The sequence below is a fragment of the Sparus aurata genome, chromosome 8, assembly GCF_900880675.1.
Source record: "Sparus aurata chromosome 8, fSpaAur1.1, whole genome shotgun sequence".
NCBI classification, from domain to species: domain Eukaryota; kingdom Metazoa; phylum Chordata; class Actinopteri; order Spariformes; family Sparidae; genus Sparus; species Sparus aurata.
Window position 1 is genome coordinate 17,708,155 of NC_044194.1, and position 27,578 is coordinate 17,735,732.

The 27,578-nt window shown below is 39.8% G+C and overlaps 1 protein-coding gene across 2 annotated transcripts in view; it reads left to right on the top strand.

Moving 5' to 3' along the window:
* The window catches only part of kcnq1.2 (potassium voltage-gated channel, KQT-like subfamily, member 1.2), a 177,892-nt gene that overhangs the window by 629 nt on the left and 149,685 nt on the right, over window positions 1-27,578 (top strand). For both annotated transcript variants that reach the window (XM_030427196.1, XM_030427197.1), the window contains exons 2-10: window positions 1,670-2,350; window positions 14,569-14,659; window positions 19,955-20,081; window positions 20,251-20,329; window positions 20,428-20,524; window positions 21,966-22,106; window positions 25,576-25,686; window positions 25,988-26,083; window positions 26,856-26,993. In XM_030427196.1, the coding sequence (XP_030283056.1) occupies window positions 1,860-2,350; window positions 14,569-14,659; window positions 19,955-20,081; window positions 20,251-20,329; window positions 20,428-20,524; window positions 21,966-22,106; window positions 25,576-25,686; window positions 25,988-26,083; window positions 26,856-26,993 (1,371 nt within the window). In that variant the 5' untranslated portion in view covers window positions 1,670-1,859. The remainder of the gene's footprint in view (window positions 1-1,669; window positions 2,351-14,568; window positions 14,660-19,954; window positions 20,082-20,250; window positions 20,330-20,427; window positions 20,525-21,965; window positions 22,107-25,575; window positions 25,687-25,987; window positions 26,084-26,855; window positions 26,994-27,578) is intronic.

Below are 27,578 nucleotides of genomic sequence, written 5' to 3' on the forward strand. Positions count from 1 at the left end.
GGTTTTAAAGGTAGAAACTCTATCTACACACAGAGACAGCAGCATGTGGCTCCTGTCATCACTTCAGCCATAGCTGAGGACAGACATGGGCGACTGCCTCCACTGAGCCTTATCCCTTTAGTCAACATCTATCACTCTGCGTGGGTCAGTGTCTTTCCAGAGAAGATACTGAGCCACCAACTGATTAATTGTTCATAAGTCAACAAGGAGGGGAATTTGCTTTTACTTGGCAGGATGGAAAGTGTTTTTGTCAAGTGTCCATGCTCTCCAGGCCTAGTTTCAGGTTCATTGTCATCTGCAGGTCATGAGGTATTTCTATATCAGACACAACGTTTAGGATGTATCCGGAGCTCCCATTGCGCAATTCAGGCAGTAAACTACGTGCATAATTAGTTTACTTCATTAGATCTATTTCCAAGCAGTGGAAGGGGACATCCTTCAGGGGGACTATCACTCAGATTTGTAATATTTACAATTTTAGTGAGGTAACAATACTAACACAGAAATATATCCTTTTTACCATAACTGAGTAAGCAAACTGTTCTGCCACGGAACACTGTTTGAAGCTAAAAAGGTGGCAGGGTCTGCCAAATATAAACAAAGTAAAACAACATGAAAATAGAGGGAGTGTGTTTATTTAGTCAGCCAAGGAAGATCTTTCGCTTCTGAAAAGGTTTCCCCCCCAAAACTACATAGTGCACCTGTAACAATGTGACTGCAGGGGGAAAACACAAAAGAAAGTGAAAGAAAAGCTGCAAAAACAATAATTAACGTGACTTTAATCGGTCTAATTTTCACCTGCTTGCACTTTGATGAAGCTTCTGTGTTGCGATGTTAGGGACCGTCACATTTGCAGCCATAGCGGCCGCCGAAATGTGTTGTAGGCCGGCGAACACGCTGGATTAAATGTTCTCTAAATGTCAGCAGAGTGAATGCTGCACATTTGTTGTGGATTTCCAGATGGGAAACTAGCATCCATCAAGCACAACGCAACTGGCTGCTGTTTTTTTTTTTTACAGTAGTAAATCCTTGGCGTGTCGGCGGAAATGGACTTGTGTTCTGACCTGTCGCTGCCACTCTTAACTCTGCGTAGGATTCTGTTCTGGGAATATCACACGACTCCTATTCTTGTATTATTTTCACAGGTCAAAAGTCACCAGTGTAATAGCCTACCATTTGCAGAAGTTCACAGAAATGTCACAGGGATTTCTTACTCATGGATGGCAATCCTCTGTGTTCTTCTCTTTTTTAATTTCACAAAAATGGATTACTTCCGGTGCTACAGATTCTATATCTTAAAGCAAGAAGCAGGACTCTCACCAAATGAGAAGCTCTAATCGGCATCAATGCCCTCAGCACAATAGGTCTCTGATCCTTGTATAGCAGCGCTTCAAAAGTTACATGCTGAAAGGAAAGACCTTCAGTATTTGCCAGATTCTAATCTCATGATATCTTTGGGGTCAAAATATTTTTCTGTCGTGCTTGAATTTCATCTGTAGAAGCTAGAGTGGTAGATGTTTATACAGTAGTTGAAAATGTGACATGTGAAGTGCCCTCGTCTTGTATTCGTCATGACAGATGCTCACTTAACAAGGTGATTGGTAGTGGAGGGCAGGGCTTACTTTCAGTCATACTATCTCCTTGACTCTTGTCACTTCTTCCACTGCAGGTATGGACACACATGCAATACAGCAGCAGGAGCTCTTCTCTGCAGCAGGTAGCTAGCCATGCCTAGCTAGGATCTTCTCCTGCTGGGCCCTGCCCTTCTGCCTGAAATTTGGTCACAACCTCCAGGACTTCCCAGAACTTCTTAAGTGCCCCTTGGCCCTCTGTGAACTTGACCATCCTGCGTAGGCAACATGGGGGAAAGGCGAGCACACTCTTTTCACACGACATGCCACGTGCAGCGTGACTATGGCAGCAGGATGGCGAGTTCCTTCATAAGCTACAGGCCCAATGGGTATGCCAGCACAAGACTCGCCCTGGGGCAGGAGATGGAGGCTGACCCTGCGTCTGCCGGCGGCACTACTGCTGCTCGCTCTGCCCTACTGGCTCCTGTACCTGACAGAAGCCACTACTCTCCTGTTTCACTGGAACTGGACCCCACAGCAGTGAATAATGGATCAGGCATCCCCTGCTGTTCACCAGCGGACACAAGGGACCCAGCGCCGAGGACCATACACAGCCAGCCCTCTATCACCTCTGTCCCTCCACCTCTGCCTCGGTCGAGCTGGCTGCGCCATCAGAAGGAATTCCAGAGCCCTTACATCAAGACTAGCATGCAGGGCGATGTTTATAACTTCCTAGAGAGACCTGCTGGACTGAAATGCTTCCTCTACCACTTCCTTGTGTGAGTACCTGTATGGTCCGTCTGTGTATACTGATTTTCAGCACAACCATGTCTTTAACATAAAGTGTAAAATCCTTTAAATCAGCTCTGAAGGCTGTTCAGAATTCAATGAACAGTCTAGTTGACTGTCTTGACTTCAGCCACACAGACCTGCAGGGTGTCCCTTAGGTGGCTCCATCCCTCTCTCGTTAATTACATCTAGTGCTGCTCCCTCCAGTATTAGGTTCTGGTTCCCAGTAACAAAAGGAGAGGCCTGCCGGCTGTCTGTGGTTGAAGCAGGTCAGTGTCATCTGGTCAACCACACTTTTGGCACGAATGAGCTTGTTCTGTTCGGCACTTCCTTACAGTCAACAAATCAACAACCTCATGCATACAACATGGAGGTCCTCCTTCACGATGCTGCTAACTTGACCTGCCAGGAGAACACGCTGACCTACAGTTGAGACATAGCCTACATGAGTCACTGTTTAACTGACTCATAGGAACACTGTCTCTCCTTTGTTGGTGTTAATATACTTGGGCTATGATAAAGTTTAGGTGTTTTATCATGGTGTAACGACCGGAAAGGACCATCCTGCAGAATTTGGATTTAACGTCACATCCAAAATCAAGCATGTCCTGAATGTATTGCCGTTGGAATTTTGTAGCCATGTTTAATTTTAAATCCATTCAAATATCCTGGTAAATAAACTGAAGACGTAGTGAAAATAGGTTAGATATCAAAATACACAGTGAAAACATAAACATCTTGTTCTCTGGCTAACACGTGCTTAGTACTGATAATACAGCATTGTTTCAAAATTGTTTAGCACATTAGATGCAAAGTGAAAACATTAAAATTTTACATAATAGGTGTCCAAATTAATGAAGTTATGAGTGTGAGGGAAAAAAAAACAAACTATTATCAGTGTCACAAGAAGAGCAAAAATGAAAATAAAACTCCCCTTAAATGTGACGACAGGAACTTTTATGATCTCTGAAGTATCCCACAGTTTAGTCCCAGACGTCATGGTAAGCCCTGAGCCCATGGATTTAGACCAGATTAGATGCAAATATGACTGATGATAATAGACGTTCAATTGAAAGGCCTCTTCTGAGCTTCAGCTGTATTACACATTGGGCAATGACAACATGGATGCCTAAAAGTTGTCTTTTCTTTTTTAAAGGCGTTTTTTTTCTGCACTGCACCTTTAGAGCCGCCATGTTGTTCTTTTTAATTTTCCTCATGCTGACATGTAGTTTGAGTGAATAAAAACATGCTGACACAGCATCCTGATGTCTCTGTAACCAACTCATCTTGAAGGTCGTTAGGAAGATTAGTTGCTACTGTTGCTATAGATACGTATGCATCCAGAATTTGGCTTAAAGGCGCCTGTCATACATGATACCATGCTGTGTGTAAGTACACCTGGGCCCATGTCAGGAGATTGAATTTGTTCAAATGAATGGTTATAACAGCACAATAGCCTTTACGCGGGAGTAGTATTCACATTAGTTTCCCGCTTATTATCCTCTGAACTGTTTTGGCTAATCCTGTAGTGCAGATGAGGAACGGACTAAAGGTCAATTTTGAAATTTAACTTTCAAGATGTGCTCCATATGGTAATTTCTGCCAGTCAGATGTGCAAATGTGTGACCTTTTGCAGCTCAATCCCCAGAATAAATCTTGGCAATGTATGTTTTTTATAAACCATTTATATGTTAAACCTTTTCATTTCTATGCTGTGCTTATGGTCTGGTTAGATTCAGGCACAAAATCCACACACATTATTTATTCATGCTAGTTTTTGTGGCCATAAACATTGCTAGAATGAATGTTTAAATGCAACGGTCCCTTATCCAAAATATCTAACTGGTTCACACTTGCAATTGTTCTAACGCGGTCTCGAATTGTGGTCACTGGCTTGGCAGCGTTCTTGCCTGTAACTCTACCACCGTCCCCTCCACCTACACCCATGAGGTAATAAACCTGTAATGTGAATGTGACGTGACACATATTGTAGACAAAATGGACTGTAACGTCCCGTAGATACAAAGTGGAGCAACACATCCACTGCTGTCATCTGTGAATCTTGCTAAGAAAAAAAAAGTAATGATGAGTGGGCAAGTTTTGAGCACAAATAGCACGTTACTGTCATCAGGTTTTTCTGTTCACAATTTAAAAAACTGTTTCTCACTTTTCGTTGACGTGACTCAGCAGCTCGGCAGCTGTGGCCAAGAATAACCAGGAGTGTTCGGCCTGCTATGCAACTTCTGGCAACAATATCAAAGACTTGAGAGAGGTCCCGTTCCTTCCAAATCATCCGTTATCCAAACACATCCATCCCCTCTACATTTCTTCAGCTCAGTTGCCTGCAAAATTACCTGATCATTTAAACAGTCTCCGCTTAATGTCTAATCGTTAAAAACGGCTCGATGCCGACCACTTTTCACCTCTGTTTGTGTGAAATCGTGCTCGAAGTGAAGCACAATTTGTCTTTCTCATTAAGACATGACCTTTGTCAACCGAAGGTCAGTGGAAACTGCTGAGATTCTCCCTATGTGTGTGTTTTCTGTGCCCTGTATTGCGGATAATCCGTCCCAGCAGTAATTGAGGCTCTAATGTTCACAGAGGAGAGCGAACCTGAGCTGTCCTTCATTTAATATTAAACCCTTCTGACTGATCCCCGGTGACACTCCTTTAAGTAACTCTTACTTGTCGATGGCTATCGCTGGTGGCCATCTATTCTCCCGACCTCTTCAGAGATTGGCAGGGGAGAGGGGTGGCATAAAGGGCCGTATGCAGCACTCATGACAGCCCTAATTGGTCTCCTCTAATAGGCCTGCTCTACATTAGGGTGACACACGCTGACAAACAACAAACACACACGCACAGGTGGTTGCTCAATTCATCACTGCCTTTGTCATGCTGAAGCCAGGATCGGCAACATTTACACAACTGCTAGTACTCCGGCACGCAATTCAGGCGTGCGTCTACCAAACAGACACTCACACACAGATGTGCAAATGTGGGTGGATTACAAAAAAATAAATTAATGGAGGGAAGCACACAAACATTGGCTAACACGGGCTTATATGTCAGAAAATGCACTCTTCATCGCTCCATCTGGCTGTTTTAGAACATCTGTCTAATCAACAGGTTGTTGGGATACACACATTGAATGTGTGTGTTTTGGCATGCATAGATTCATAAAGTAGGCCTTTTTTTTTTTTTTTTAAACAGTCGATTTATTTGAAAGCTGGTGCAGATTCAAATGATTTTAGATGAAAGTTGCTAACAGCCGAAATCTAATCACACGAAAGAAAATAAACTAATGTGTGATTGACTGTGGTTTTATTTCAGTTGTGCAAACAGATAAAATTAATTCATGTGGTGCCATTAGAACTCCAGTTGTCTGGCAGAGGGCAAATATTTTGCCTTTATTAATTTATATTTCTTTTTTTTAATGACTTTGTGAACTTAGTTTTTAGATAAGTGCTTCACAAAAATAATTATTTAATGAAGAATTTCTCATATGAAACTGATTAAAGAATAAATAATTTAATGAAATCTAAGTAGTTTCCGTTACAGACTTTGTCGTCAGGGAGCTTTCTCTCTCCTCTTGATATTGGAAAACAATGAATTGTTAATATAAAGACATTTACACTCAATGAAAGCAATATACCAACCCCAGACTGAAACACAAACATACACGCACACACACGACACACTAATGATGACAGATCTCGTCAGAGTGGGCAGAAATCCTTTGGACTCGGGACAGACTACGAAAAGAGTGTTCGAAAAAGAGTCTTATGCAATGGCCAGCAGACTCACACAGACAACCTGAGGCAATGATCCCCTTCACGTTTGGGCCACTCCCTCTGAGTCTTTTACATAACCCAAGGGAACGAACATGTATGTCCTCACGATGTCCAAATGCCCTTCTCATACTGCAAGCAGATTACAACCATACCTCTTATCCACCAAATCTAACAGCTCAGTTTCTTACAGCGTGTCCCGATGCAGACTTAGTCGTACAAGAAGTACAAAATCATCGGAGACAATAAAGCTCGAGGTAAAACTGCAGAAGAAACAGTGACCAGATTGCTAACTGTTAAAAACAACCCTTATTTCTTATACTTAAAGGATTTATCATATAAATGGTCAAGGTAATTTTTACTTTAACATCATTATACCGCAACCAGTTTGCATTGGAAGAAGCGCTGCACCTGTTTATCCTCCTGAAAATGGAGCGGGCCAGATATTGTCTGGAATCCTTGATTCTGTCGTGTGTTTTTATATCTGGACAGATTATTGAAATAACTATAGTGAATCATCTCCATCTATGTGGAAAGGGCAGAAAGGAAACCTCCTGATGGATATCTGCTTACAAGAGATTACAGCCTGAACGAAGTATGCTGTATAGCTCACTTCCATTTCTCAGTAGCTGGGAAATGTTTTGTCATGCCGTGTTCTGAAAAAGTGGCACTCAGTGTAATGTGAGATAAAATTATGATACTTCATGAAGGCTAGTTAGCAACTGAAAGGATGGCATTTTTTTTTCATTCCACCTTTAATGTGCATGAACATGAACGGTGAGAAGAAGAACAAATGTATTTGCCACAGGTCTCACCTTTAAGTCTATTTTGAACATACTGAATTATTGATTTTAGAGGTTGACTGATTCATCTGTTAAGGTTTTTTCATTTTCATTTTTCGCGGCAAAGGGATTATGGTTGATAAATTAAACAACTATCGGCTCTTTCCTGCTACAAACAATGTATCGTCCTCAGACGGCAGTTTTAAATGAGAAGATTTTGTAACTGTAAATGCTCTGCTTTCTGTTCTCCCTCACACAAAAAGGGATATTATGGTGCATTATTTTTCAAAGTGGCGGAGAGAAAAGAGTTTAACTGTCAGTGCTGCATTGACTAAGGATAAGGAGAAGATCAGCTTCTTAGGAGATTTTTTTAATTTCATTGTTTCATTTTTTACTAAAACTGCACTTTGACCTGATTTGTTTGATTTTATTCATTATTTAGTACTAGATCATTTGGTTGCTGTATTATTTCTATTTCAAAAGACAGCGATGGTTAAAGAAGAAGCAAAAAAAAATGTTGTGGGGACAAAATACAGTAAAGCTTCTGCTTATAAAATCAATGCGTTCTATTTGTGAATCTGGGAATTTTCATCAGACTATAGTTGTACCATAACAATCTATAATTGTTGCATCGATGACCTCTAATTGATTTCCATTAATTTATTGACCAGATTTAAAGTACAATTCTATTTTAAGTTAAAGAGCATGCACAATGTTTCATTCAAACCTCGAGTTGTCCAAATGTCCTAATCTGTACATCAGTTAGTTATTACCCTGCCAAAAACTCTAAATTGTGAGTTTTATACTTTTCTACAAAACAAAACAAAAAGTAAATAATGCATTTGTTTTAAACCTGTGCCTACACAATTTAGTTAAACATTTAAACATACTGATGGTTTTGATTGTATGTGAATATTTTATACCCTCTAACGTAGGACTTTTCCAATAACTCACCACTGTGTCATTTTTTAAATCAAGCCAGTACATTATACAACCTAAACTTTCTTGGCCTTCCCCAGACTGTTTCTGCAGTTGATATTGAAACTTTTTGCAGTGTTTGGTATATATGAATTTAACTGAATATAACAGAGAAGCTGAGGGTGTCAGGCTTTGGCTTTGTGTGTCGCTAATGCTGAATATGACATATACGGGTATATATGGGTTAAGTTACTATTGTCTGATACCCCTTCTAACTATTTCTCTGTTCATTCATCTTGCACTTAAACCTGTAAGAAGATTTATATCTATTTTCCAAGTATTTGGTGGACAAGATGATAGCTAAGCCAGGATGGAATATCCATGTTTGTGGCTGATGTGGTGTAATCCACCCTAAGCTCTTCCATGGATGGGATGGGGAGGTGGAGGGTCAGTAAAGAGGGTTGTGGAGGGCAGCTCTGTCTCTGACCGCGTTTGCTAGCATTGTTGGTCAGGTTTTTTTCAGTTTGTTTTTTTAAAGTCACAAGGTCTTTTTTTGTTTGCATATTTAGGAAGCAGTCTGAGAATAGAGAGGTCTTCAAAAGTAATCTCAGTGTTTTACAAATGCTGTATACATTGTGGGAGTTAAGTCAGACTCAAGTATGCAGACTTGTAAGTAATTTTAAAGTGAGGTACAGGTGGAGGTTGGGCTAAAATGTTATACGAGCAGCAATAGCATTGGTATCAGCTGTAAAGTAAGCAATATTACATTTTGGGCATAGCATTTCCGGGCTTAACACTGACTAAAATATTTTTAAAGTAACAAGCTGCTGTCCAAAAGCTAAAGGTGATATATTGGTATGCTGGTGCTACTGCTGGTTGGGTAACTTTATTTGGCACACAGAATCAAGTAAGGCAGAAATGATTTGTAGATGAATGAATAACACAATATTTTTTACCTCCATATAAATATTGGGACGATATTGGGATGACTTTTGGGACTTTCACAAAACATTTGCATAATTAGGTTTTTGATAAATAATAATCAGTAAAGTGATGACTAAGTAGGTAAAGGTAGGTATTGGAACTAGCAGAACAGTCTAGTAAGTTTGGAAAAATTGACATTACTTGAAGATAAAACTTGGGCCATATTACGTTTATGATATAATATCAATATATCGCCCAGCCCTAACATTTACCTTTTGAATATACTGCTTGTGTTACCTGTCGACCGACACCAGCATTACTTTTCTTTAGATTCTGTCTCTAAATTAAAAGCTGTCAGACTCTGTTATGGTTATAGAGACTATGTTTATGGAACTGCTCTATGTATATTTAATGATCCTCAGTGATGAACAGGCCACCTAGGTAATGTTGGAACACCTAGTTGAAATTTTTAGCATTGAAAGCTTTTAAGTTTTTAGTCAATAGGGTGCGTGTTTTGTTCGAGAATGATTTTGCATGTGTGGAGAATACGGTCTACTGTGTGGGCAACTAAACTGTGTGTTTGCATGCTCAAGTTATTTACTTATTTATTAATGTGCATGAACTAATCTTCGAGTGTAAACATTCTTGCCACCGGGACTTTTAGATGACACAGTCCCTGCTGTCTGTATTTAGTTGACGTGTCCTAAGCTTATATTGCCTCAGTTTCGCAGTTGATTGAGGTTTGCTTTGGCTCAACGCTGTACTTATTTAGGGGAGCTGGACAGATCCGCAGTCAATAATACTCTACGCTAAAGCCCCAGCTGTTTTGTTTTAATCAGATCCCAGGGGTTTTGGCCTGGCTAAATAAGGTTGGCTAATGGTTGTGAGTGACCCAGTCCTGTCTGCAGAAAACACCTCCCAGTGGTGTCAGTGCAGAAAGCTTCAGAATATGACATTAGGAGAATGCCAAATCACTCCCGACTTGCTACTATCTGTACACACCCTGACTGAATACACAGCCTTAAAACATTTGGGTCATGTGTTTGGTTGGGATTTGAGGGGCTGTGTGTTCTGTATTGTTTTGTTTATTAATGGGAACCTGTGATGTGTCAATGAGAAATTGGTGGCAAACTTTAATTCATCTGTGAGGGATATTTTGTTGAGTTGTGTACTTACAATGTTCAAACCCAGAGAAATATGTAATTGTGTACAAAGGTATCATTTGATTAGTTACCTGTATATAACTTCCGGGGAAACTGAATAAAACTTGCATCAAAAATACATCACCTTGTCTGTGAACGCTTCTGCCAGGTCGATTTTCATCGCCAATGGTGGTTGTTTAATAGCCAAGACATCATCTTCTGTGATCCCACACTACTTTAAGACCTCATCAAACTACTGTGACCTCCTTTATTACAACAGTGCAGAATGTTGCAGCTTCCTACTCACTGCTCCTGAAAATGATCATCTCCTGTTGACATCAGTGAAAACTACAATCTGCACTCAAATCTGCATTACAACTTTGTAATGTAAAGTCCAGCCGTGGAGTTGCTGCACTGCCATTCCTCTAATACCAGTGCAAACAAGCAAGGTAGAAGCATGCTTTGCTAATTTTAGGCTACAAAGCAACGCTAATGGCCACGTAATGATGTATGTGAAGACATGAAATTTGGGTTTTATTTTTGCCATTTATCTTAGATGATGATAGAGCAAATGGCATTGTGATGATATCAGGATTGCCATGGCTAAAGATGGCATGTTGGAAATGACCGGTCATGTCTGTTTACCTAAACATCTTGATAAATGGTGACGTATGAGGGTCTTGAAGGACTGTCCAGTTTGATATTTCAATCACAAACACTTAAAAACTGAGGTGTGATGCACCTCTGAAATCTCTCTGAAATTGAACCAAAGCTGCACTGCTTTGCAGCTCAGATCTTGTTGCTCGCTGGCACTCAGTGGAAATCATTAACTCACTCACAACGCTGTGTTTAGGGTTCCAGAGGTTAGGTACAATGGAACTCGGACATTTTGACAGAGCTTTACCCAGGAACACAATAAATAAGTGAGTGGAAATGGGGCTTCATTTTTGTTTGATACGATTCATTTAGAAAATCTTTGTTCAGCCTTATCCTGATGAACTAAATATATAGACATGACTAAATACAGTTTATATTTTGTAGACTACATACTTTTTTCTACCTGCGGTTCCATATACTAATTGAGCTTGCTTGGAAAAAAGCCACCAAGAATGGGAATAAAACCTTGTGTTAGCTGTAGCCTTGTGCTGCATGGCTTGTCCAGTGAATCCTGGCATTTATCCCGCTGCCGGTGCAGTATCCTGGATATTGCAATGTACTGCTGTCCTTCCAATACAAAATATATCTCATAGCCTCATGTGCTGAAGAAAAACACGCAGATAACATGACCTTCAGTGGCCTACATGACTATGACATCATATTGATGCTTATCCTTATAAGATGATCTTCTTTAAACAAAACGGAAATGGGATTTGAGTTGACCTGCCCTCCTCTCAACCTGCTCTGTCTGTTAGGCCTCTTCCTTCCCGAAAGGCTGGTAATGCCACTGTGCGTGGGAGCCTGGCAACAAAGTATTAAAGAGATTGTTATTCCCACCGGCCAATCACTGCACAAGCCAGATCACAAGCAGAAAGTGGTAAAGGTTTTTAATTGAGAATCCCCTTGTGAATCTTGACCTGTACGTGTGCTCTATGCTCTTATCTGCTAAAAGTATCTTTTTTAATTTGTTTTTAAAAGTTAGCACTTCATGGGGAATTTTGTTTTCATGCTTATATGTATTCTTTAGAAGGTCTTGTGTTTATGACTGCTTTGAGACAACTGAATCATTCTTCATTTGTGCAACCTGACCCTGTTTGTAATTGGCTTCCTTCAGTTCCACATGTCAAAGACACTACTACAGCATCCTTCCATTAAGTCTCACCTGAGCATCTCAAGTTGTGACTTGTTGATTTAGTTGGAAACAAACACAGGACATCTTGTCCAGTATTGTGAAGCAAAGAGAAGATCAAAATAGCATCGTCATGCCAAACTAGATTGAGTCTCTTTGCCGCACATTTGAGACAGTTGTCATTTGTCACCTGGCAGAAAATCGGAGGGGATGATATCACCTCAGCTCACCCTCCCTGTTGGTGACTGGCTTCCTTATGGGTCCAGTCATACACTCAGAACAGTATGTTCTCATGCTCCAGTGCTTTTGCGTGTCGCCCGCGTCTCTGTTTTAAGCAGAATCCAAGAGAGGGAGGAAGAGACTGTGTAGAAGCCTGTGTGTGTGTGTGTGTGTGTGTGTGTGTGTGTGTGTGTGTTTTTGTGTGGTGTTGAGCAGTAATCCTGAGTAAAATCACTGTCCCATCTGGCCAATGTGTCATAGTCTTTGCGTAAGGGGAATCCTTCTTTAGGAGTCTTACCCTCCATCACCCCACTTTGTCGCTCATTCTACCACCTGAGAGGACAGACATGAGATTAATCTCTTACACAATTCACACCTTCAAGCTCTTTCTTTAAATGAACAATATGATATGGGTGGTCAATCTATAGCTGTGGCTCACATGTCTGATCTAGTGATATGCTTCTCTTTTGGGAATACTCAAAGAAAAAAGAAAGAAATGTCATGGCCTAAGGGAATTCAGCTTTTTTTTATGTGGGTGTATATACGTCTATGCGTCATTTTGTACAGGATGTTACATGAATAATGATAAACAACAGATACTTACATAACCCTTCCAACATATGGCATGTAATCCTGCTTGTAGTTCACAGCATCCATCATAATGCACCCTTTGCTGTGTTTTTAAATGCGCGCTTGAACATTATGGTGCATGTAAACATTCATAGTGTGTCATGTAAAAGCACTTAAAAGATGTGTTCCAAGGATTATTTCTGACAGGGTGAAAATGCACACAACTGACCCTGATTTATAATCCTACGGGGTCAGGGAAGACCAAGCAAAGCCCCTCATGTGCCTTATTGGAAATTTTGAAAGTCTGAGTATAGCACAGTTGTGTACACTGATACAGTTTACAGTAAGAGAACGTCTCAAAAGAAATGTATAGTTACCCAATAAAACACTTAATACCAAAGTGTCAAAAGTGTGTGTAATGAATGATACTTATTTTTAAAAGAAACATTTAGCACTAAGAATAGGAATCAAACAGAAAATGAAATGCAAAAAAAAATATTATGAGGCAATATCAAATAATCCCAGATTTTCTAATGCTCATAAACTGAACATATTTAGGTTTATTGTTATTGATTGTATGTTTTTAAATCCAAATATGTACTTCATTGACTGCTGTCCAGCCATAATCAGCAAAATAGTTTTACCTCCTCTTCCAACCCCTTCTCCTCCGCTGTTTTCTTGATTTTTCCTCTACAGCTAAAACAATTGGTTGATTAATTAAGCAGACGAGTAGTAGGTTTTTAATCTGCAACTAAACAGTATATCTCCAACGAAGGGATATGCCTGTTTTCTGTCTCAACTATGGTAGTAAACTGATTATCTCTGAAATGAAATGTGTCACCTTTGGCTCTGAGAAAAATTAGGGATATTTTCACTTATGCTGACTGTGAATCGATCAACAACTGATTCTGATACTGAAAGTACTTGCAGCCCTGTTTTGCTCTCTGCCATTGCGCTCACTTTAATCCCATCTTCCTCCCGTCCACCTCTCCCTACTTCCTCTGCCTTTCCCCCCTCCTTTACCTTCGTTTAGGTGTTGCCGGTAGTGGATGTTCAACCCACAAGGCTATATTTGTAGACTATGTATGTACACTGACAGATGGACCCACTCGTTGGAATGTTTCACTGTTGCTAAGAGATGTGGAAACATCCTGTCAGCTGTTAATACAAGCAGATTGATGACAAAGAGGAAACGGAGAGAAGAGCACCTTTGTGGGGCAACTGGCTCGAAATCATCAGCATGTTTCTTTTATCATGTAGCACATTTGATAAATATATGTGGATGTGCATCTTTTATAAAACTAAATATAATGTACTCAGAAGGGGGGTTCTCGTCTACAGAAGGTCATTTAAACCTGCAAACCTATCCATGATCTAAATCTTAATATTGTATATGTTTGTAAATTAATGTGATTTTAATTTGTATTTGCTTCTGTTTCATTATTTTGCCGGGCAACCAATTTCTTTTTGAGGAAAGATAAGGTGTGTGACTGATCCTGAGGTTCCGACTGTTAATAGATATTATCAAATATTGCGTTATTTGCAGTCATATGCCAGATTGTTCACAATATCGAACATTGAACAGTTTTTATGGAATCTTGGGGCTTTTATTAAAAAAAGAAAAGACAATGCACACTGAGCTTTTGCGGCAGCGGAGGCAGCATGCGTCAATATTAGACGAGGTGGGAATGAGACCGGGCTTGGTGCTGGTTGGTTTCAGATAATTGGACATGCACATGGCACTGTAACATACAAACATTGTAAGAAGAATGCCAGCTCACCAGTTTGGCAATATTTGGGGTTTAAAGTGGGAAAAAAATGGCGAGCCAAGGGACTTGAATGAGAGTATATGTTGTCTTTGCCATACATAGTGTATATATATATTTGGACGGGGCAATATTTTTTTTTTAATTAGTTGGGCGTAAATAAGAAGGATAGATGGTTAAGTGAAGTGATTCTTAAGACAATGATTATATACAGAAATATGTTTTTAAATGTATTTTGTTATTACTGGGACAGATACGAGTGATGATGTGGTGATGACTGACTAGAAAATGTATTCTTCTCTCCCGACAGCTTCCTTATGGTCCTGGTGTGTCTTATCTTCAGTGTCCTGTCCACTATAGAGCAATATGCAGAGTTTGCTACAGGAACCCTCTTCTGGATGGTGAGTACTTTCTATGTACTGATATATGAAACATTTTTAACTTTCCCAGAACACCTACAGTGGGGGACACAAAACAATAATTTAAGATGTTGCATAGGACTCTTGATAGATTGAATAAGTCATATAAAAATTGAAATAGTTTCAGCCCACGTGCTGGAACACAAATCTGTTGATGAGGGGGTTATATATCAAAGAAATTAATTCAGTGATGCATTCTTGAATTAAGTCTTTAGTTTTTGTGAAACAATACCTTCTCTATATTGCTACATTTAATATATATTTCATTACAAAGACTGAATGAAAGGGCTGACAGATAGCTTATCTAAAGCTCTTATTGCTGCACTGCAGTACTCATCTCTGTCCACATGATGGAGACAGAAGATCTTGGTTGAGAGGGTTTTCTACCCGCCATCTTACACCTCAGCACAAAGTTATTACAAATCTCAAGAAGACTAATCACTTTCTCTTATTGCAGATACCGTTGCACAACACCTGCCAGCTTGTATTGCTTTCATCCGAAGCCCTTTAAATTGTGTACATTATGCAGGTTTTATACTATGTGACTGCTTTTTTTTTATCTACTGGGGTGACTCTAGTTATGCAGAATCATTTGGCTCCACACAGACTGCACTTGCTGCTACTTGCTGTTAAATTGGCTTTTTTTGTGGCTTATTAGGCTGTTAAGGCTGCTAAATGATGCAATAAATCCAGGGCTTGCAACAGGTAGAGAAAATTATGGCTGCTGTTTGGAAACTCCACAAAGAGCTTGCATCATCTGTCTCTCGCTGGCACACTGAATATATATACACACATACCTACTGCACACCCGCGCACAGTTTACACAGACATTTACACAAAGGCTGCATGTACATAGACAGACACAGACACACACACAATCACAAAATACACACATGTACCACCCCCTGAGTCCTGGGGGCAAAAAGAGGACAGAGTGGACACTGTGTTCTGGAAACTTTTGGCCAGTGTCCTTTGAAGACCTACTATCACAGTTATTCATTTATTTTAACCCAGGAAGAGCCAAATATTCTCTATCGTTATCCCCAACTCTCTTTCTCTCGCTCTGTCTCTCTTCCATCCACCTTTTTTTCTGTAGCTTACATTACTCAAGAGGCCAGCAGTAGTCATCAAATTAAGACGTATAGAGAAATATGAATTTTCTCAACACAAACTATGGTTAGTTTCAGTCTATATCGTCAACCTCTGCTTATTTGCACACCTGGCTGTGTGCTTGTGTATTTGTAATGCGTGGTTTTAGTTCAACATTAATTGTGAGATAAGATAATACCTTATCTTGTGTGCCAGCATACGTGTGTGAGTGTTTGAGGGGCTGGAGCTCCACTAGTGGTGTCATGGTGGCATATAGTGGTGGTAGTAGCTATACTTAGAAAGTTCAGGGTTAGCTGACATGCGTGAATCACAGGCTGCTTGTTTTGGAAGGCAGAGGGGACATTAGTCCTTGAGGATATTTGGCCTTCAGGGCAGCTGCCAAAGTAAAGCTAGCCAGGCCGGGCAGGAGACACAGAAGCATGCACGCGCACACACACGCACACACACACACACACACACACACACACACACACGCACACACACACACACACACACACACACACACACACACACACACACACACACACACGTGTCGCATGGATCTCTTCATCCTCTCTTCTTTTACCCAGATCTCATTCAGTGCACATTTAAAAATGAAAACACATTTAACTCAACTATTCTTCAGCCCTCAATACGTGTAAGCAAACTAAACACACTCACCATGTGTGCAAGCAAATGTGAAAGTGTAAATTCAACATTGGTGAAAGAGATCCCATAGACCAAATTTAGACCAAATGTATTTTTTAAATTGGTTACTGTAGTACAGTAACACGGAGACTGGATTCACAAAAGTATACACTAGCAGTCAAATATGTTTCACTGTGCTTCAGGTCAGGATGGACAGAAAGAGTAAACTGCACAACAGTTATCCCGGCTGTAATTCAACAGTTAATTTTCTCCAGACATCTGATCGTGGAAACACTAAATTCAACTAAATGACAAATCAATAATCACAACACAGCCATAACACAAAGGGCAGGTGCAGAGAATGCCCCCATTAATCTCTATATCTATTATATGATGCAATATGACCACAAGACCAAAAAGCTGGGACACTGTTTAAAACTTGAATATAAACATAATGCAATCATTTGCAAACACGCCGTGTTTACCGACAACGATTTTAGTTCCCGAGGCCATGTAGTAATGTTGGTTATGCGATTATGTGTTTAACAAAGTGCTGAACGTCGCCCGATCCCAGCTTGTGAATGACTGAGCCTTTTGAGGATGCCTCTTTCATACCAATCACCATAATGTCACCTGATAGTAATCACTGTCACCGACCTATTTACCTGTGGAATGTTCCAGACAGGTTTTTTTGAAGCATTCCACATCTTTCCCAGTCAGTTGCCCCTTTCCCAAGATGTTTAGGACATATATATAAAAACATATGTTTACAATAATCAATAAGGTAAGGAAGGTGATGAGGTAAAACGTTAAATATACATGTATTGTCTTTTTTTCTGTTTTCAATTCAGTATCATCAAAACATTTGCAAATAGTCACATTCTGTTTGATGTTTTACGCAGCATCCTAACTTCTTTGGAATCAGGGTTGTATAACACTCTACATTTACTGTCCAAAATTAAGTGTCCAGATTCTGGGTGAGGAAATGTATCCAAAGTTCCACAATGGAACGAAAATAGTCGTGTCCATGGCATGTACATTGCTTTCTTCTAGCAACCCCACAATGCAATGTGCCGCATATTATAGATGACCTTTTTGTGAGTGGCACCATTAGACTACAACTAATATCATAAATATTGAAATCTAATTGTAAGGAACCGGTCATTGCTCCCATGAGTTATTCATTTGTTACCAAATGTAATATAACAACAGTGTACAGATGTTTACAATCCATGATAATGAGATCATATACATAACAAAACCTGAAAAACAGGAAAAGAACACAAATGGGACTAAAGTGTTTGTTGAGAGTAGGTCACTGAGGTGTTATAATTGTGTCATATGATTATCAGTCACATCTTAAACATCTGAGTAAACATGTTTTCTAGCACATGCAAATCAATTGCGACTGACACGATCATCTGAAATCCAATGTCAATAACTTGTTAGTAACTTTGGACTGTGTGCCATCCATGAGTTTCAAAAGATTTGTAAAGCTTCTGTGTGACTTTGTGTGTGTGTGTCTGCATGCTTGCACCTTTTCTTATAATGTGACACACGGACGAAGCAATCTAATCACATTTTCGTCTGACACCGTAATTCCCAAGCAGCTCTTTCAGTGAGCTTCATCCTTGTCTGGCGTGACGAGATTATGGCTGCGCCAACAGGCGGCTGTTTTCAGTAAACATGTAGCTGCCAGTTTCTGATGCACACACAAAAACACCCAACATCTGGATGACCCATTTTATGGAATTATTACGACTAATCCCTTCAAATTCCCCAAATTCATGTGTGCCTTTGACTTTCAAATGTTACCCAGATGTCATAATTACTAAACTTGATGAATTGATGTTGGGCATTTGGTGTTTTTTGTGCTGATGTTTTGTTCTGACTGTGTGAAAATTTTGATGAATGCTAATAACGTCATTAACCCAGTTATAAAATGACACCAGAGGTTGGTGTCATGTATTGCAGTGTTTGTTAGTGTAATATACAGCTTTATTTAGTCCAAAATATAAAGAATATAAAACATTTGTGCAGATTGAACCTCATCTGCTGGCACAATTAACACCCTTCACAACGGATTATACAGTGTAATACAGACCCAGCGAGAGGGACTTGAAACATAGTCTGTTACTTTCCTACACAAACAATAAGGCTATGGCTGGCTGGTCAAGTTCAACTGGAATGGATGTTATGGATAACTTGGTTCCAGGCCTCTGAATGCCTGCCCAGATCTTCGATTTGTTCAGCGATTCAGATCTGAATGAATGTCTTGAAACCAAATGGTAATTCAGTCTGATTATCAGGCTATGTTATAGAGATTTACTGAACCATTTCTGCCCGTCTCTGTCTCCAGTTAGGCCTCTTTATCTTCCTCTTTCTTTGTCTTTAACTCGGTGACAGAAAATGAGCAATTCATGGAGATGAATAAAAGCGTATAGGGATCCCAGGCCAGACAACTCAAGCACAAAATCTAAAGCTGTAAACAAGGTTAATTAATGAAAGTGGGCAAACTGATTGTTTTGAAAGCAGCAAAGTGCAGTTTGAAAAGTGCAGTCTGTCTGCACCATCAATATGATGACCCTGATTGTGGCCTTGGTATTAAAAAAGGTTGTTTTCCATGGTATTGTTGCAGAAGTATCACTAAATGTACACATCAGTGAGTTTTCTCTATGTTCTCATACGAGAACGACGCTTTTGCCAGCCAGAACAGTGTCTGCTTTGACTGACATGTCATTGTTTTGGGGCTTTGCGGTGCTGTGTTATTGCAGCAGGGCTCATGGTATTAAGTTTCATACAAGGGGTGGTCAGGGAGCAGCCAGTTCAAGCAATCAGCAAGATGGCCACCCACATGGCCTTAGGGTTTTAACAGACAGTATGGTGGCTAAATATTATGCATACACGGTGGCCAGGAACACGATCTCCATCAGACAGGGTTAATGAATTAACAGAGGTGCACGTGTATGCACATAATAGAGAAACAAACGCACAAAGGCAATATATTGGAACACAATTTAAAAACAGCAACCTTAAGAGATATGCAATTGCACATAAATCTTCTAGTGCTGCAGAAAGGTTTGCAAATATAAAGACTTCTCAACACCTAAGTTTATTATTTAGCTTTCTTATCTGTCAGGCTGCAGTGTGATGGCATCTCCCCCCCCCCCCCGTGGCTTCAATCACTTAGCCATTGACCCTGTCTCAATGTGAGCTGTCATCAGCCATATTATCAGCCTCCATCTTTCCACCTGGTTGGTTGGGTGATCTTGGTACTAGACCACCTCAGTGTCTTTCTTTCTCTGTCTCACACACCTGTCATTACCCACTCATATCATATCGTAAAATCTCGGTGATTGATTATAATGGCCTTAATGCTTTTAGATTAGTCTTAATGCATGGCACGGTGTTATCGATGTGTTTAGAAATGATACCTTATCTACTTCCACATCCCCTCATTCTGTATGTGTTTCACAATGATAGTCTCAGTACCAATGGATTCATGTAACCCTTGCTCTGTGTTTGCATTGTGCTCCACAGGAGATTGTGCTGGTGCTGTTCTTTGGCACAGAGTATGTGGTCCGGCTGTGGTCGGCAGGCTGCCGCAGCAAATATGCAGGCATCAAAGGACGCCTCCGCTTTATCAGGAAGCCCATATCAATCATAGGTGCACCTGGCATTTTCCTTTGCTCCCATTTAATACAACGGATGTCATGAATTGTTCTTGTATATCAACAGCTTTGATCATTAAAGCAATGTAAGGCTTTATGTGGCGCAAGGTTTCATTGAAACTGAAGTGATTGCAATCGGTCCCTATTAATCTCTCTGTCTTACAGATTTGATTGTGGTCATTGCCTCAATCATTGTGCTCGGTGTTGGGTCCAATGGCCAAGTGTTTGCAACATCCGCTATCAGGTAGAGCAACTGGTTTTTTTGTGCAGTTTATTGTTTACCAGTAGCTGGACAGGGATCATATTATAATGAGACAGATGAGGCGGTGTATTGTTTTGCAGGGGCATCCGTTTCCTCCAAATCCTGCGCATGCTCCATGTGGACCGACAGGGAGGAACGTGGAGGCTCCTGGGATCTGTTGTCTTCATTCATCGACAGGTACGACGAAAGTATTAAAGCTAATGCTGTTAAATCAGTGTTGTATGGATCGCAAGCTTATAGAAAAGATAAGCAAGTTAAAGACAAAAATAGATGAACACTAATCTTTCTTATAAAAAAAATACTTCCATATTAAGTCGTAATTATTAGATAAAACGTCAAAATTATGAGATAAGTCAGATTTGTGAGATAAAATCTCAACATTTATCAATAATTTTGACATATCTTTTATTATTTAACACATAATTCTAATTCATCATGAGGATATAGATCATTTTTAATCCACTAATGTACTTTAACTGGCAAAAATGGGCCATACACATCAGACCGATTAGATGAGTTTTTAACAAAGCCATTATCCTGTTTCATCACTTTACTGTAGGTTCCTCTACACTAGGTTGAGTGCACAGACCTCACCTCGCCTTCCTGGTAAATTTACTGCTTATTACAACAAATCCCATGTGCGCAGTCAGAAATACACGCACACATGTGTAGAAATAAGCCATAGCTAACCTGACTTTATAAGGAGAAGATCATCGAGACTCTTTTTTTCACTGTATCCTCGTACCCTTGTTTTAGCATTTTCTCAGGCTGATACACAATGGAGCCAGAGGATGTAATGTTCTTTTCTTAATCCCCGAAGAAGACTGTGTTCTTTGGTTATAGTCGAGTCTGACATTCACGTCTCTTTGATGCATAACAAGAACAGGACTGATCAGAGAGGATTGTGTGCAAAGATCAAGAAAATACATGTAAGATGAGTCCAAGATGAGCCTAATTTGATTTGTTGCCATCCTCCTGTTGTCAGATGACCACTTTATCAAATGATGTGCTCTGTTTAGTGGAAATGCCTTTAGCAGTGTCAATAAGGTGGAAATGAACAGACTAAGCAGGTTAGGATGTGTGCTCAGAATCAGGATCATTCAGCAGTATCTACATTTGCCTGCAGATTAAGGTATGACATCCTCAAGACAGGAAACAATTTAATTTCAGTCAAAGAAGTTTGAATAATTTTCCCCCATTTGCTGTTTTTTTTTTTTTTTTTACCTCAATAGACACTAAAATGTATTATGTTACATAGAAGACAATGGTTACACATTCTTTCTCTGGTTTCATGAAAGTAAGTGAACCTGTCCTACAAGGCCTTTAAAATACTAATGCTAATTCAATTGTTAATCCTTAAACCAACCAAAGGTGACTTTTTGGAGGTCTTCAGCTACAGTTCACAGAACTGTGGTCCTATTTCAGTCATCTCTCACATGGCTCTATTGGTGTAAGGGACAAAGGATGGAAACTATCTCGCTTTCTGCCGTGACACAATCATGGAACCAAATGAAGCCAACATGGAAGTACCAAAAACTGCAGTTTAATACAGTTGTATGTATCTTTTAAATAACATTTTCATTGTATCATCTTTGGTCAACTTGATGTGTTTTTTTAGGAGCTGATCACCACCCTATACATTGGCTTCCTTGGCCTGATCTTTTCGTCCTACTTCGTCTACTTGGCGGAGAAAGATGCTGTGGATGAGGAGGGCAAGACGGGCTTCTCCAGCTACGCCGATGCGCTGTGGTGGGGCGTGGTAAGGCAGCTGAACTTGAATGAGATGGAAACACATTGTTTAGAAGAAGCAAGTCCTTCACTGATATTTTGTATGAGAACAACTGTTGTTTTTTTTTGCAATGCATATATTACTTCCTCCTTGAATGCCAATTAACTTTCCCAACATAGCTTACATACCGGAAAGGCCACATCACACGTACATGAAAAAAAGATTATTTTCTCGAAAGAGCTGCAATAAATAATCTTCACAATGCACTCACAAGTGGAGTCTTAACTAGAAAAATGGAGATGGCTGGCCCACCCTGGGTAGACCAATTATTAACGTCCTTGTGTTTTTTTTTTGTTTTTTTTTTTATTCTCCTCTTCGATTCTTCGTGTTGCATGCATGTGTTGCTGCAACACTCAACACACAGGCAGGTGTGTTGATGTTTTCTGTGAGCGGAGCTGGTTTTGCTTATTCCCTCTGTACCGAGGCTCGGGTTTCCAGAGTAGTTAATTAAACATTTGAATTGAAAGCACAGAGTAATGAGAGACCTATGGCAGCCTTGTGCAGGGGATCAATGTGCCACAAAGAGACGGTAATAAACCATTCACCTCTGGGCTCTTTGGCTCAAAGAACTTTTAGAGCACCAATATAAGTGTCAGTTCCCTTAATTAAAACTTTAATTGTGGGATTACTACCTTTATGTAACGAAGGTTAGAGGGGTCACAGTGCTCCTTGCTGCTCTATGGAAAGTTGAAGAAAGCTGTTATTTGTGTTGCTATGCTCACAATGGCGAGAAAAGAATCGGGGTTTGGGATTTGCACCTTTTTGTTTTTCTGAGACTGTAAACTTGAGAGACATGAAACGCTATTACAATAGGTTTTTTGGGCTGATTGGAGAATGCTAAGCCCTCCCAGCGTGTATTCCTTCACTTGGCATGATTTCCACATTCGGATGTGCAGGTGCGGGGCACAGCTGGAGGACAAGCTGATGCAGTGATTCATATCCCCTTCTCTCCCTCTTTCTATCGCTCACTCCCTCACCTTTCCTGCTTCGCTTCTTCTTTTGCCAGTTCCTTATGGTTAGGTAATGGCTGTTTGGTTTTAACAACCCTTTTCTAACTTCAACCTGGACACAGTGTTAAAAGAAAAAAAGGAGAGCTCATAGTGCTGTAACGCTGTCTATAAAGCCAACTCGCCTATAGAACCTCAATATCATAGTCATAAGAATGAATATTCATTAATGCATTTTAAACATTAGTATAATTTGGGTCAGCACCACCGGCCTTAAAAACAGTGACCATGTATAGTGATTCATAACAAGCTTGTAATGTATTACATCTGCCTATGACACATGAATCTAATTACATTTTTTATTTTTACTTAAATCACCCAATGGCCACTTACAGTAACTTGCCAGTGGAAATTGGGTGCAATTTCTTGCAAGACACTAAATCATTATGTCATAGGCAGATGTTATACATTACAAGCTGGCTGTTGATGAACTTATAATATCAATAACATTATGGTGCACTATAATAATGGTTACAATGTGCTATTCATCATGAATATTTATGATTGTTTATAACAATGAATACACACTGCTATAGGTGCATTTTAAGGCATTACAAGTATGTTCATAATGCACTGTAGACATGTGCTTCATAGAAAGTGCCACCCTTTATATTAAGGTATTTGTAATAATCATAAGTAAATGGCAATAAAGCCTTTATAAAATGCTTAATAACAGTTATAGACACTGTGTACAAAGGAGTAATTAACCTTAATTAGACATTGACTTTGCTTTAGATCTGATAGCTGCAGAAAGTTGGTATGTATTAATTGATTTATTAATAATGTTTTTAATAATTTAATAAACAATTCAGACGCAAACAAAATTCAGCTTTATCAATGTTTTTTGGCAGTCAAGTTTCTTATAGAATAAGCATCTAATAGCACTTATAGGGGCCTCATAACCTGTTAACTTACGCTTATTACAAGGACCTTAATAAGGGTTAACATTCATAAAGGGTAGCATTTGAATTAGGTGTAATCACACATACAGAACATATGCTTGGAGATCAGCATTCATAGGAACATGTATATATGCATGTAGACGTGCACACACTAACACATTGTCAAAGACCAGGTTTGTGACCTTTGTGTAGACACACACCCTACAATCTGAATGAGAGGAGTGTTTTTGAGTAGACCATTCCACTCTGATGGTCAGGAGGACATTGTTTAGTCATCGGATTTGTGGATGAGGGATTAAATCCCCCACCACTCCACCCACCCCCCAACATACACCCACCCACCCTTCCCGCCCCTGCTCCTTCTTTTTTTACTCCCAAAGCCCTTTTAAGTATCTCACCTTACATCAGCCGCTTTGTGTAAGCGCTCAGCGGCAGCTCACGCGCTGATGCCCCATAGACACCCTCGGTAAGCCAAGTGTGTTCTGAATGTGTCAGAATTGGCTCGGCTTTCAAAGTGGGTGTACATGCAAATGCAAAGAGGTATTTGTTTTCCCCCGCTCACCCTGGCAAAATTCCTACACTCGCTGAGGATTAGTGGTTGGGAATCTTATTCCCTTTGAGGAGCGAGAGCCTCAATTTCTCCCGCCATCACTGACAGTTGTGAAAGTAAGGCCAGAATGGCTGATGAACTTTTCTTGCTTTATTGTCTAACCCCTTCTATAGACTGTTGTTGTAAAGCTTTGAGAGCTCTGCATTAACTGACATTTTCACTACATAAGCAGTTCTTGAGAAATGAGCAAGACCTCTATGAGTTAGGGCTGGGCAATCTGCAACATCAAGAATATCATGATCTATTTAATTGCAATCAGGATCAGTGATATAAATTGCAATCTCTTTTTCTCAGTTTTGAAATGTCCTGTGCACTAGCCAGACTTGAAATAGCCTAATAGAGTTTTGTGTTAAAATTTGTTCTGTTTTGGCACAAGCCCCTTAACCGCTGCGTAGCTTTAACTCTTGTTGCATTATTTACAGTATGGAAGAGAGGAAGAGACGTTTTAAGTAAATTATCCATACAACATTGTCATCTACTTGGCTGCCTTATATTTTGGTGTGTTGACATAGCACAGTTTTGCTGGTTAATGAGGTTATGTAAACTTTGAAAACAGGCTTAAAAGGACATTAAATACTACAATCTCTACAATTCACCCCTAGAAGTAGATTGAGAACGCCTTCAATGACACTTACTTAATGTAAAACTTCAGTATTTAACATTTAAAGCAATATTGTTTATATTCATTTTACAATTACAGTTACAGTAGATTCATCTGGTTCAAAGGAAAGGATAACTATTCATTGTATTAAAAAAAGGTACCTTTTATTTTCCAGCTTCAGCCTACGACTAGTGTAGCTTTAATTTTGACCTTTTTTTTTCATCAGTGAAGGATCTGTATGTCTGTAGTGTATGTTGCAGTCTGCTTATGAGAATGTTTATCGATGTAAAATGAACTTGATCCACCCCTCTGTCTTTAGGTCACTGTCACCACAATCGGCTATGGAGACAAAATTCCTCAAACGTGGATAGGCAAGGCCATCGCCTCCTGCTTCAGTGTCTTCGCCATCTCCTTCTTCGCTCTGCCAGCTGTAACTATAATCTTAATCTAAATGATATGCAATTCCTGAACAGGAGTGATTTGTTGTGATTGATTTTGTTTCACATAGTCCCTTATTATTATAGTAACTTATTACAGATTGGTTGACTGTCTTTCATTTTTTATTTCAGCTTAATTTATGTGTTGAAGCACAATTAGACTATTCGTTTATGCTGTATGTACCAATGTTATGTTTAAAAAAAAAAAAGGTTTTATTCATCTCAGTTTCTGGATCCTAACCTCTCACCTTAATGTTTTCTACGATACAGTCCAACCTTATTCTTTCTGATTAGGGTATCCTGGGTTCGGGGTTTGCCCTGAAAGTCCAACAGAAGCAGAGACAGAAGCACTTCAACAGACAGATCCCTGCTGCAGCCTGCCTCATACAGGTACACTTTAGCATGGAGCGGAAACAACCTCAGCGTTAAAAGATGTAGTGCAGTAATCTGCAAGGTGTACATTAAATACCAGGTCAGATGAGGATTCATCAGTGATTAAACAGGAGACACATGACCTGTATACCACACGCAAGAACATATTATCAATCTGATCCGTACTTTTGAATTGCACAAACAGTTCACATTTCAGATTTGCCAGGTTAAGCTTTAGCAAACACTGGAGACTCAACAGAGAAAAGTGACAGCATTTGTTGTCTGCAATTCCCATTGAGCCATGGAAAAGGTGATCTGTATCACACTTGCCAAGAGTGAAACGGTAGACGAGGAAGTGGCTAGTTGTGCCAAAAGCTAACTGTTACATGAGTTACGATTACACGGAACACACTGAGACACAAGCAAAGTTTAGACACCTGTGACACAGACACCTCTGCAGGCCACTGACAAAATAATGCAGATATCCACTCCATTACTTTTGAAAAAAAAAAAAGAAAAACTTAATTTATAGAGCACCTCTAAAAGGATAGTAAAATATAAACTGTAAAACAATTAGAGACAAATGCACATGAAGAAAGAGAAACAAAAATAAGTACAATTTATACCCTAACCCAAATTAACAGTAGCAACAGCAATATAGAAATGTTGTCACATCACTAAATTTCCAGCTTCTATTATTGCTGCAACACTGGCCTAGTTCTATGCTTCATTTAAATATTCTTGGCTAACTGACTAGCACTAATTCTATGCTTTAACCTGTCCGCTTCAGACACTTTGGAGGTGCTATGCAGCAGAGAAACCAAACGGCTGTGCTGCTACGTGGAAAATGTACGTTCTGACTCCACAGGCTGTCACCACAGTGGAGCCTGACAACTCCAGCCCCAACATCAGGAGACTGAACATATCGGTAAATATCCAGTGTTTGTGTTATTTTCAGTCACAATTGATTTACTTTTTTCACATGTTTTCTTCCGTAACCATTCAATATTGTTAAAAACAGGAGCGTATGTCTTTGATGTCGTGGGATTGAATTCTACCAGGGACATTTTCTCAGCTCTTTGTCTCACTGTTTATTGTGTCTATCCCATAAAGGTGAAACCCCACCCGGAAAAACAACAACATCCAGTCTTAAAATCCGGATCATACAACCAATTATTTGCATATTTTTTGGGTTAAAGATAACTCATTTGCAAATGGCAACGTGTAGCATTTTGCATATATATATATATAAAAAAAAACTTTTTTAGTGGACCTTTTGAAAGAATCATCTGAGCTTAAGGTGCAGAACATCAAATAGTCTACAAAGGAGCATTGTTAGAAAAGCCATCGGACTGTGATACTGCAGGGCTTTGGATTTGCGTAAGACTGGCCCACACTGTATTGTCTTCTTGTGTGGTTCACCTTTCACAACAATATTAGCTATGTTGCGCCTAGGCCATACAACATAAAGGGGCAAGTTAAGTTCCCACAAACATACACACACGTGGAAGGA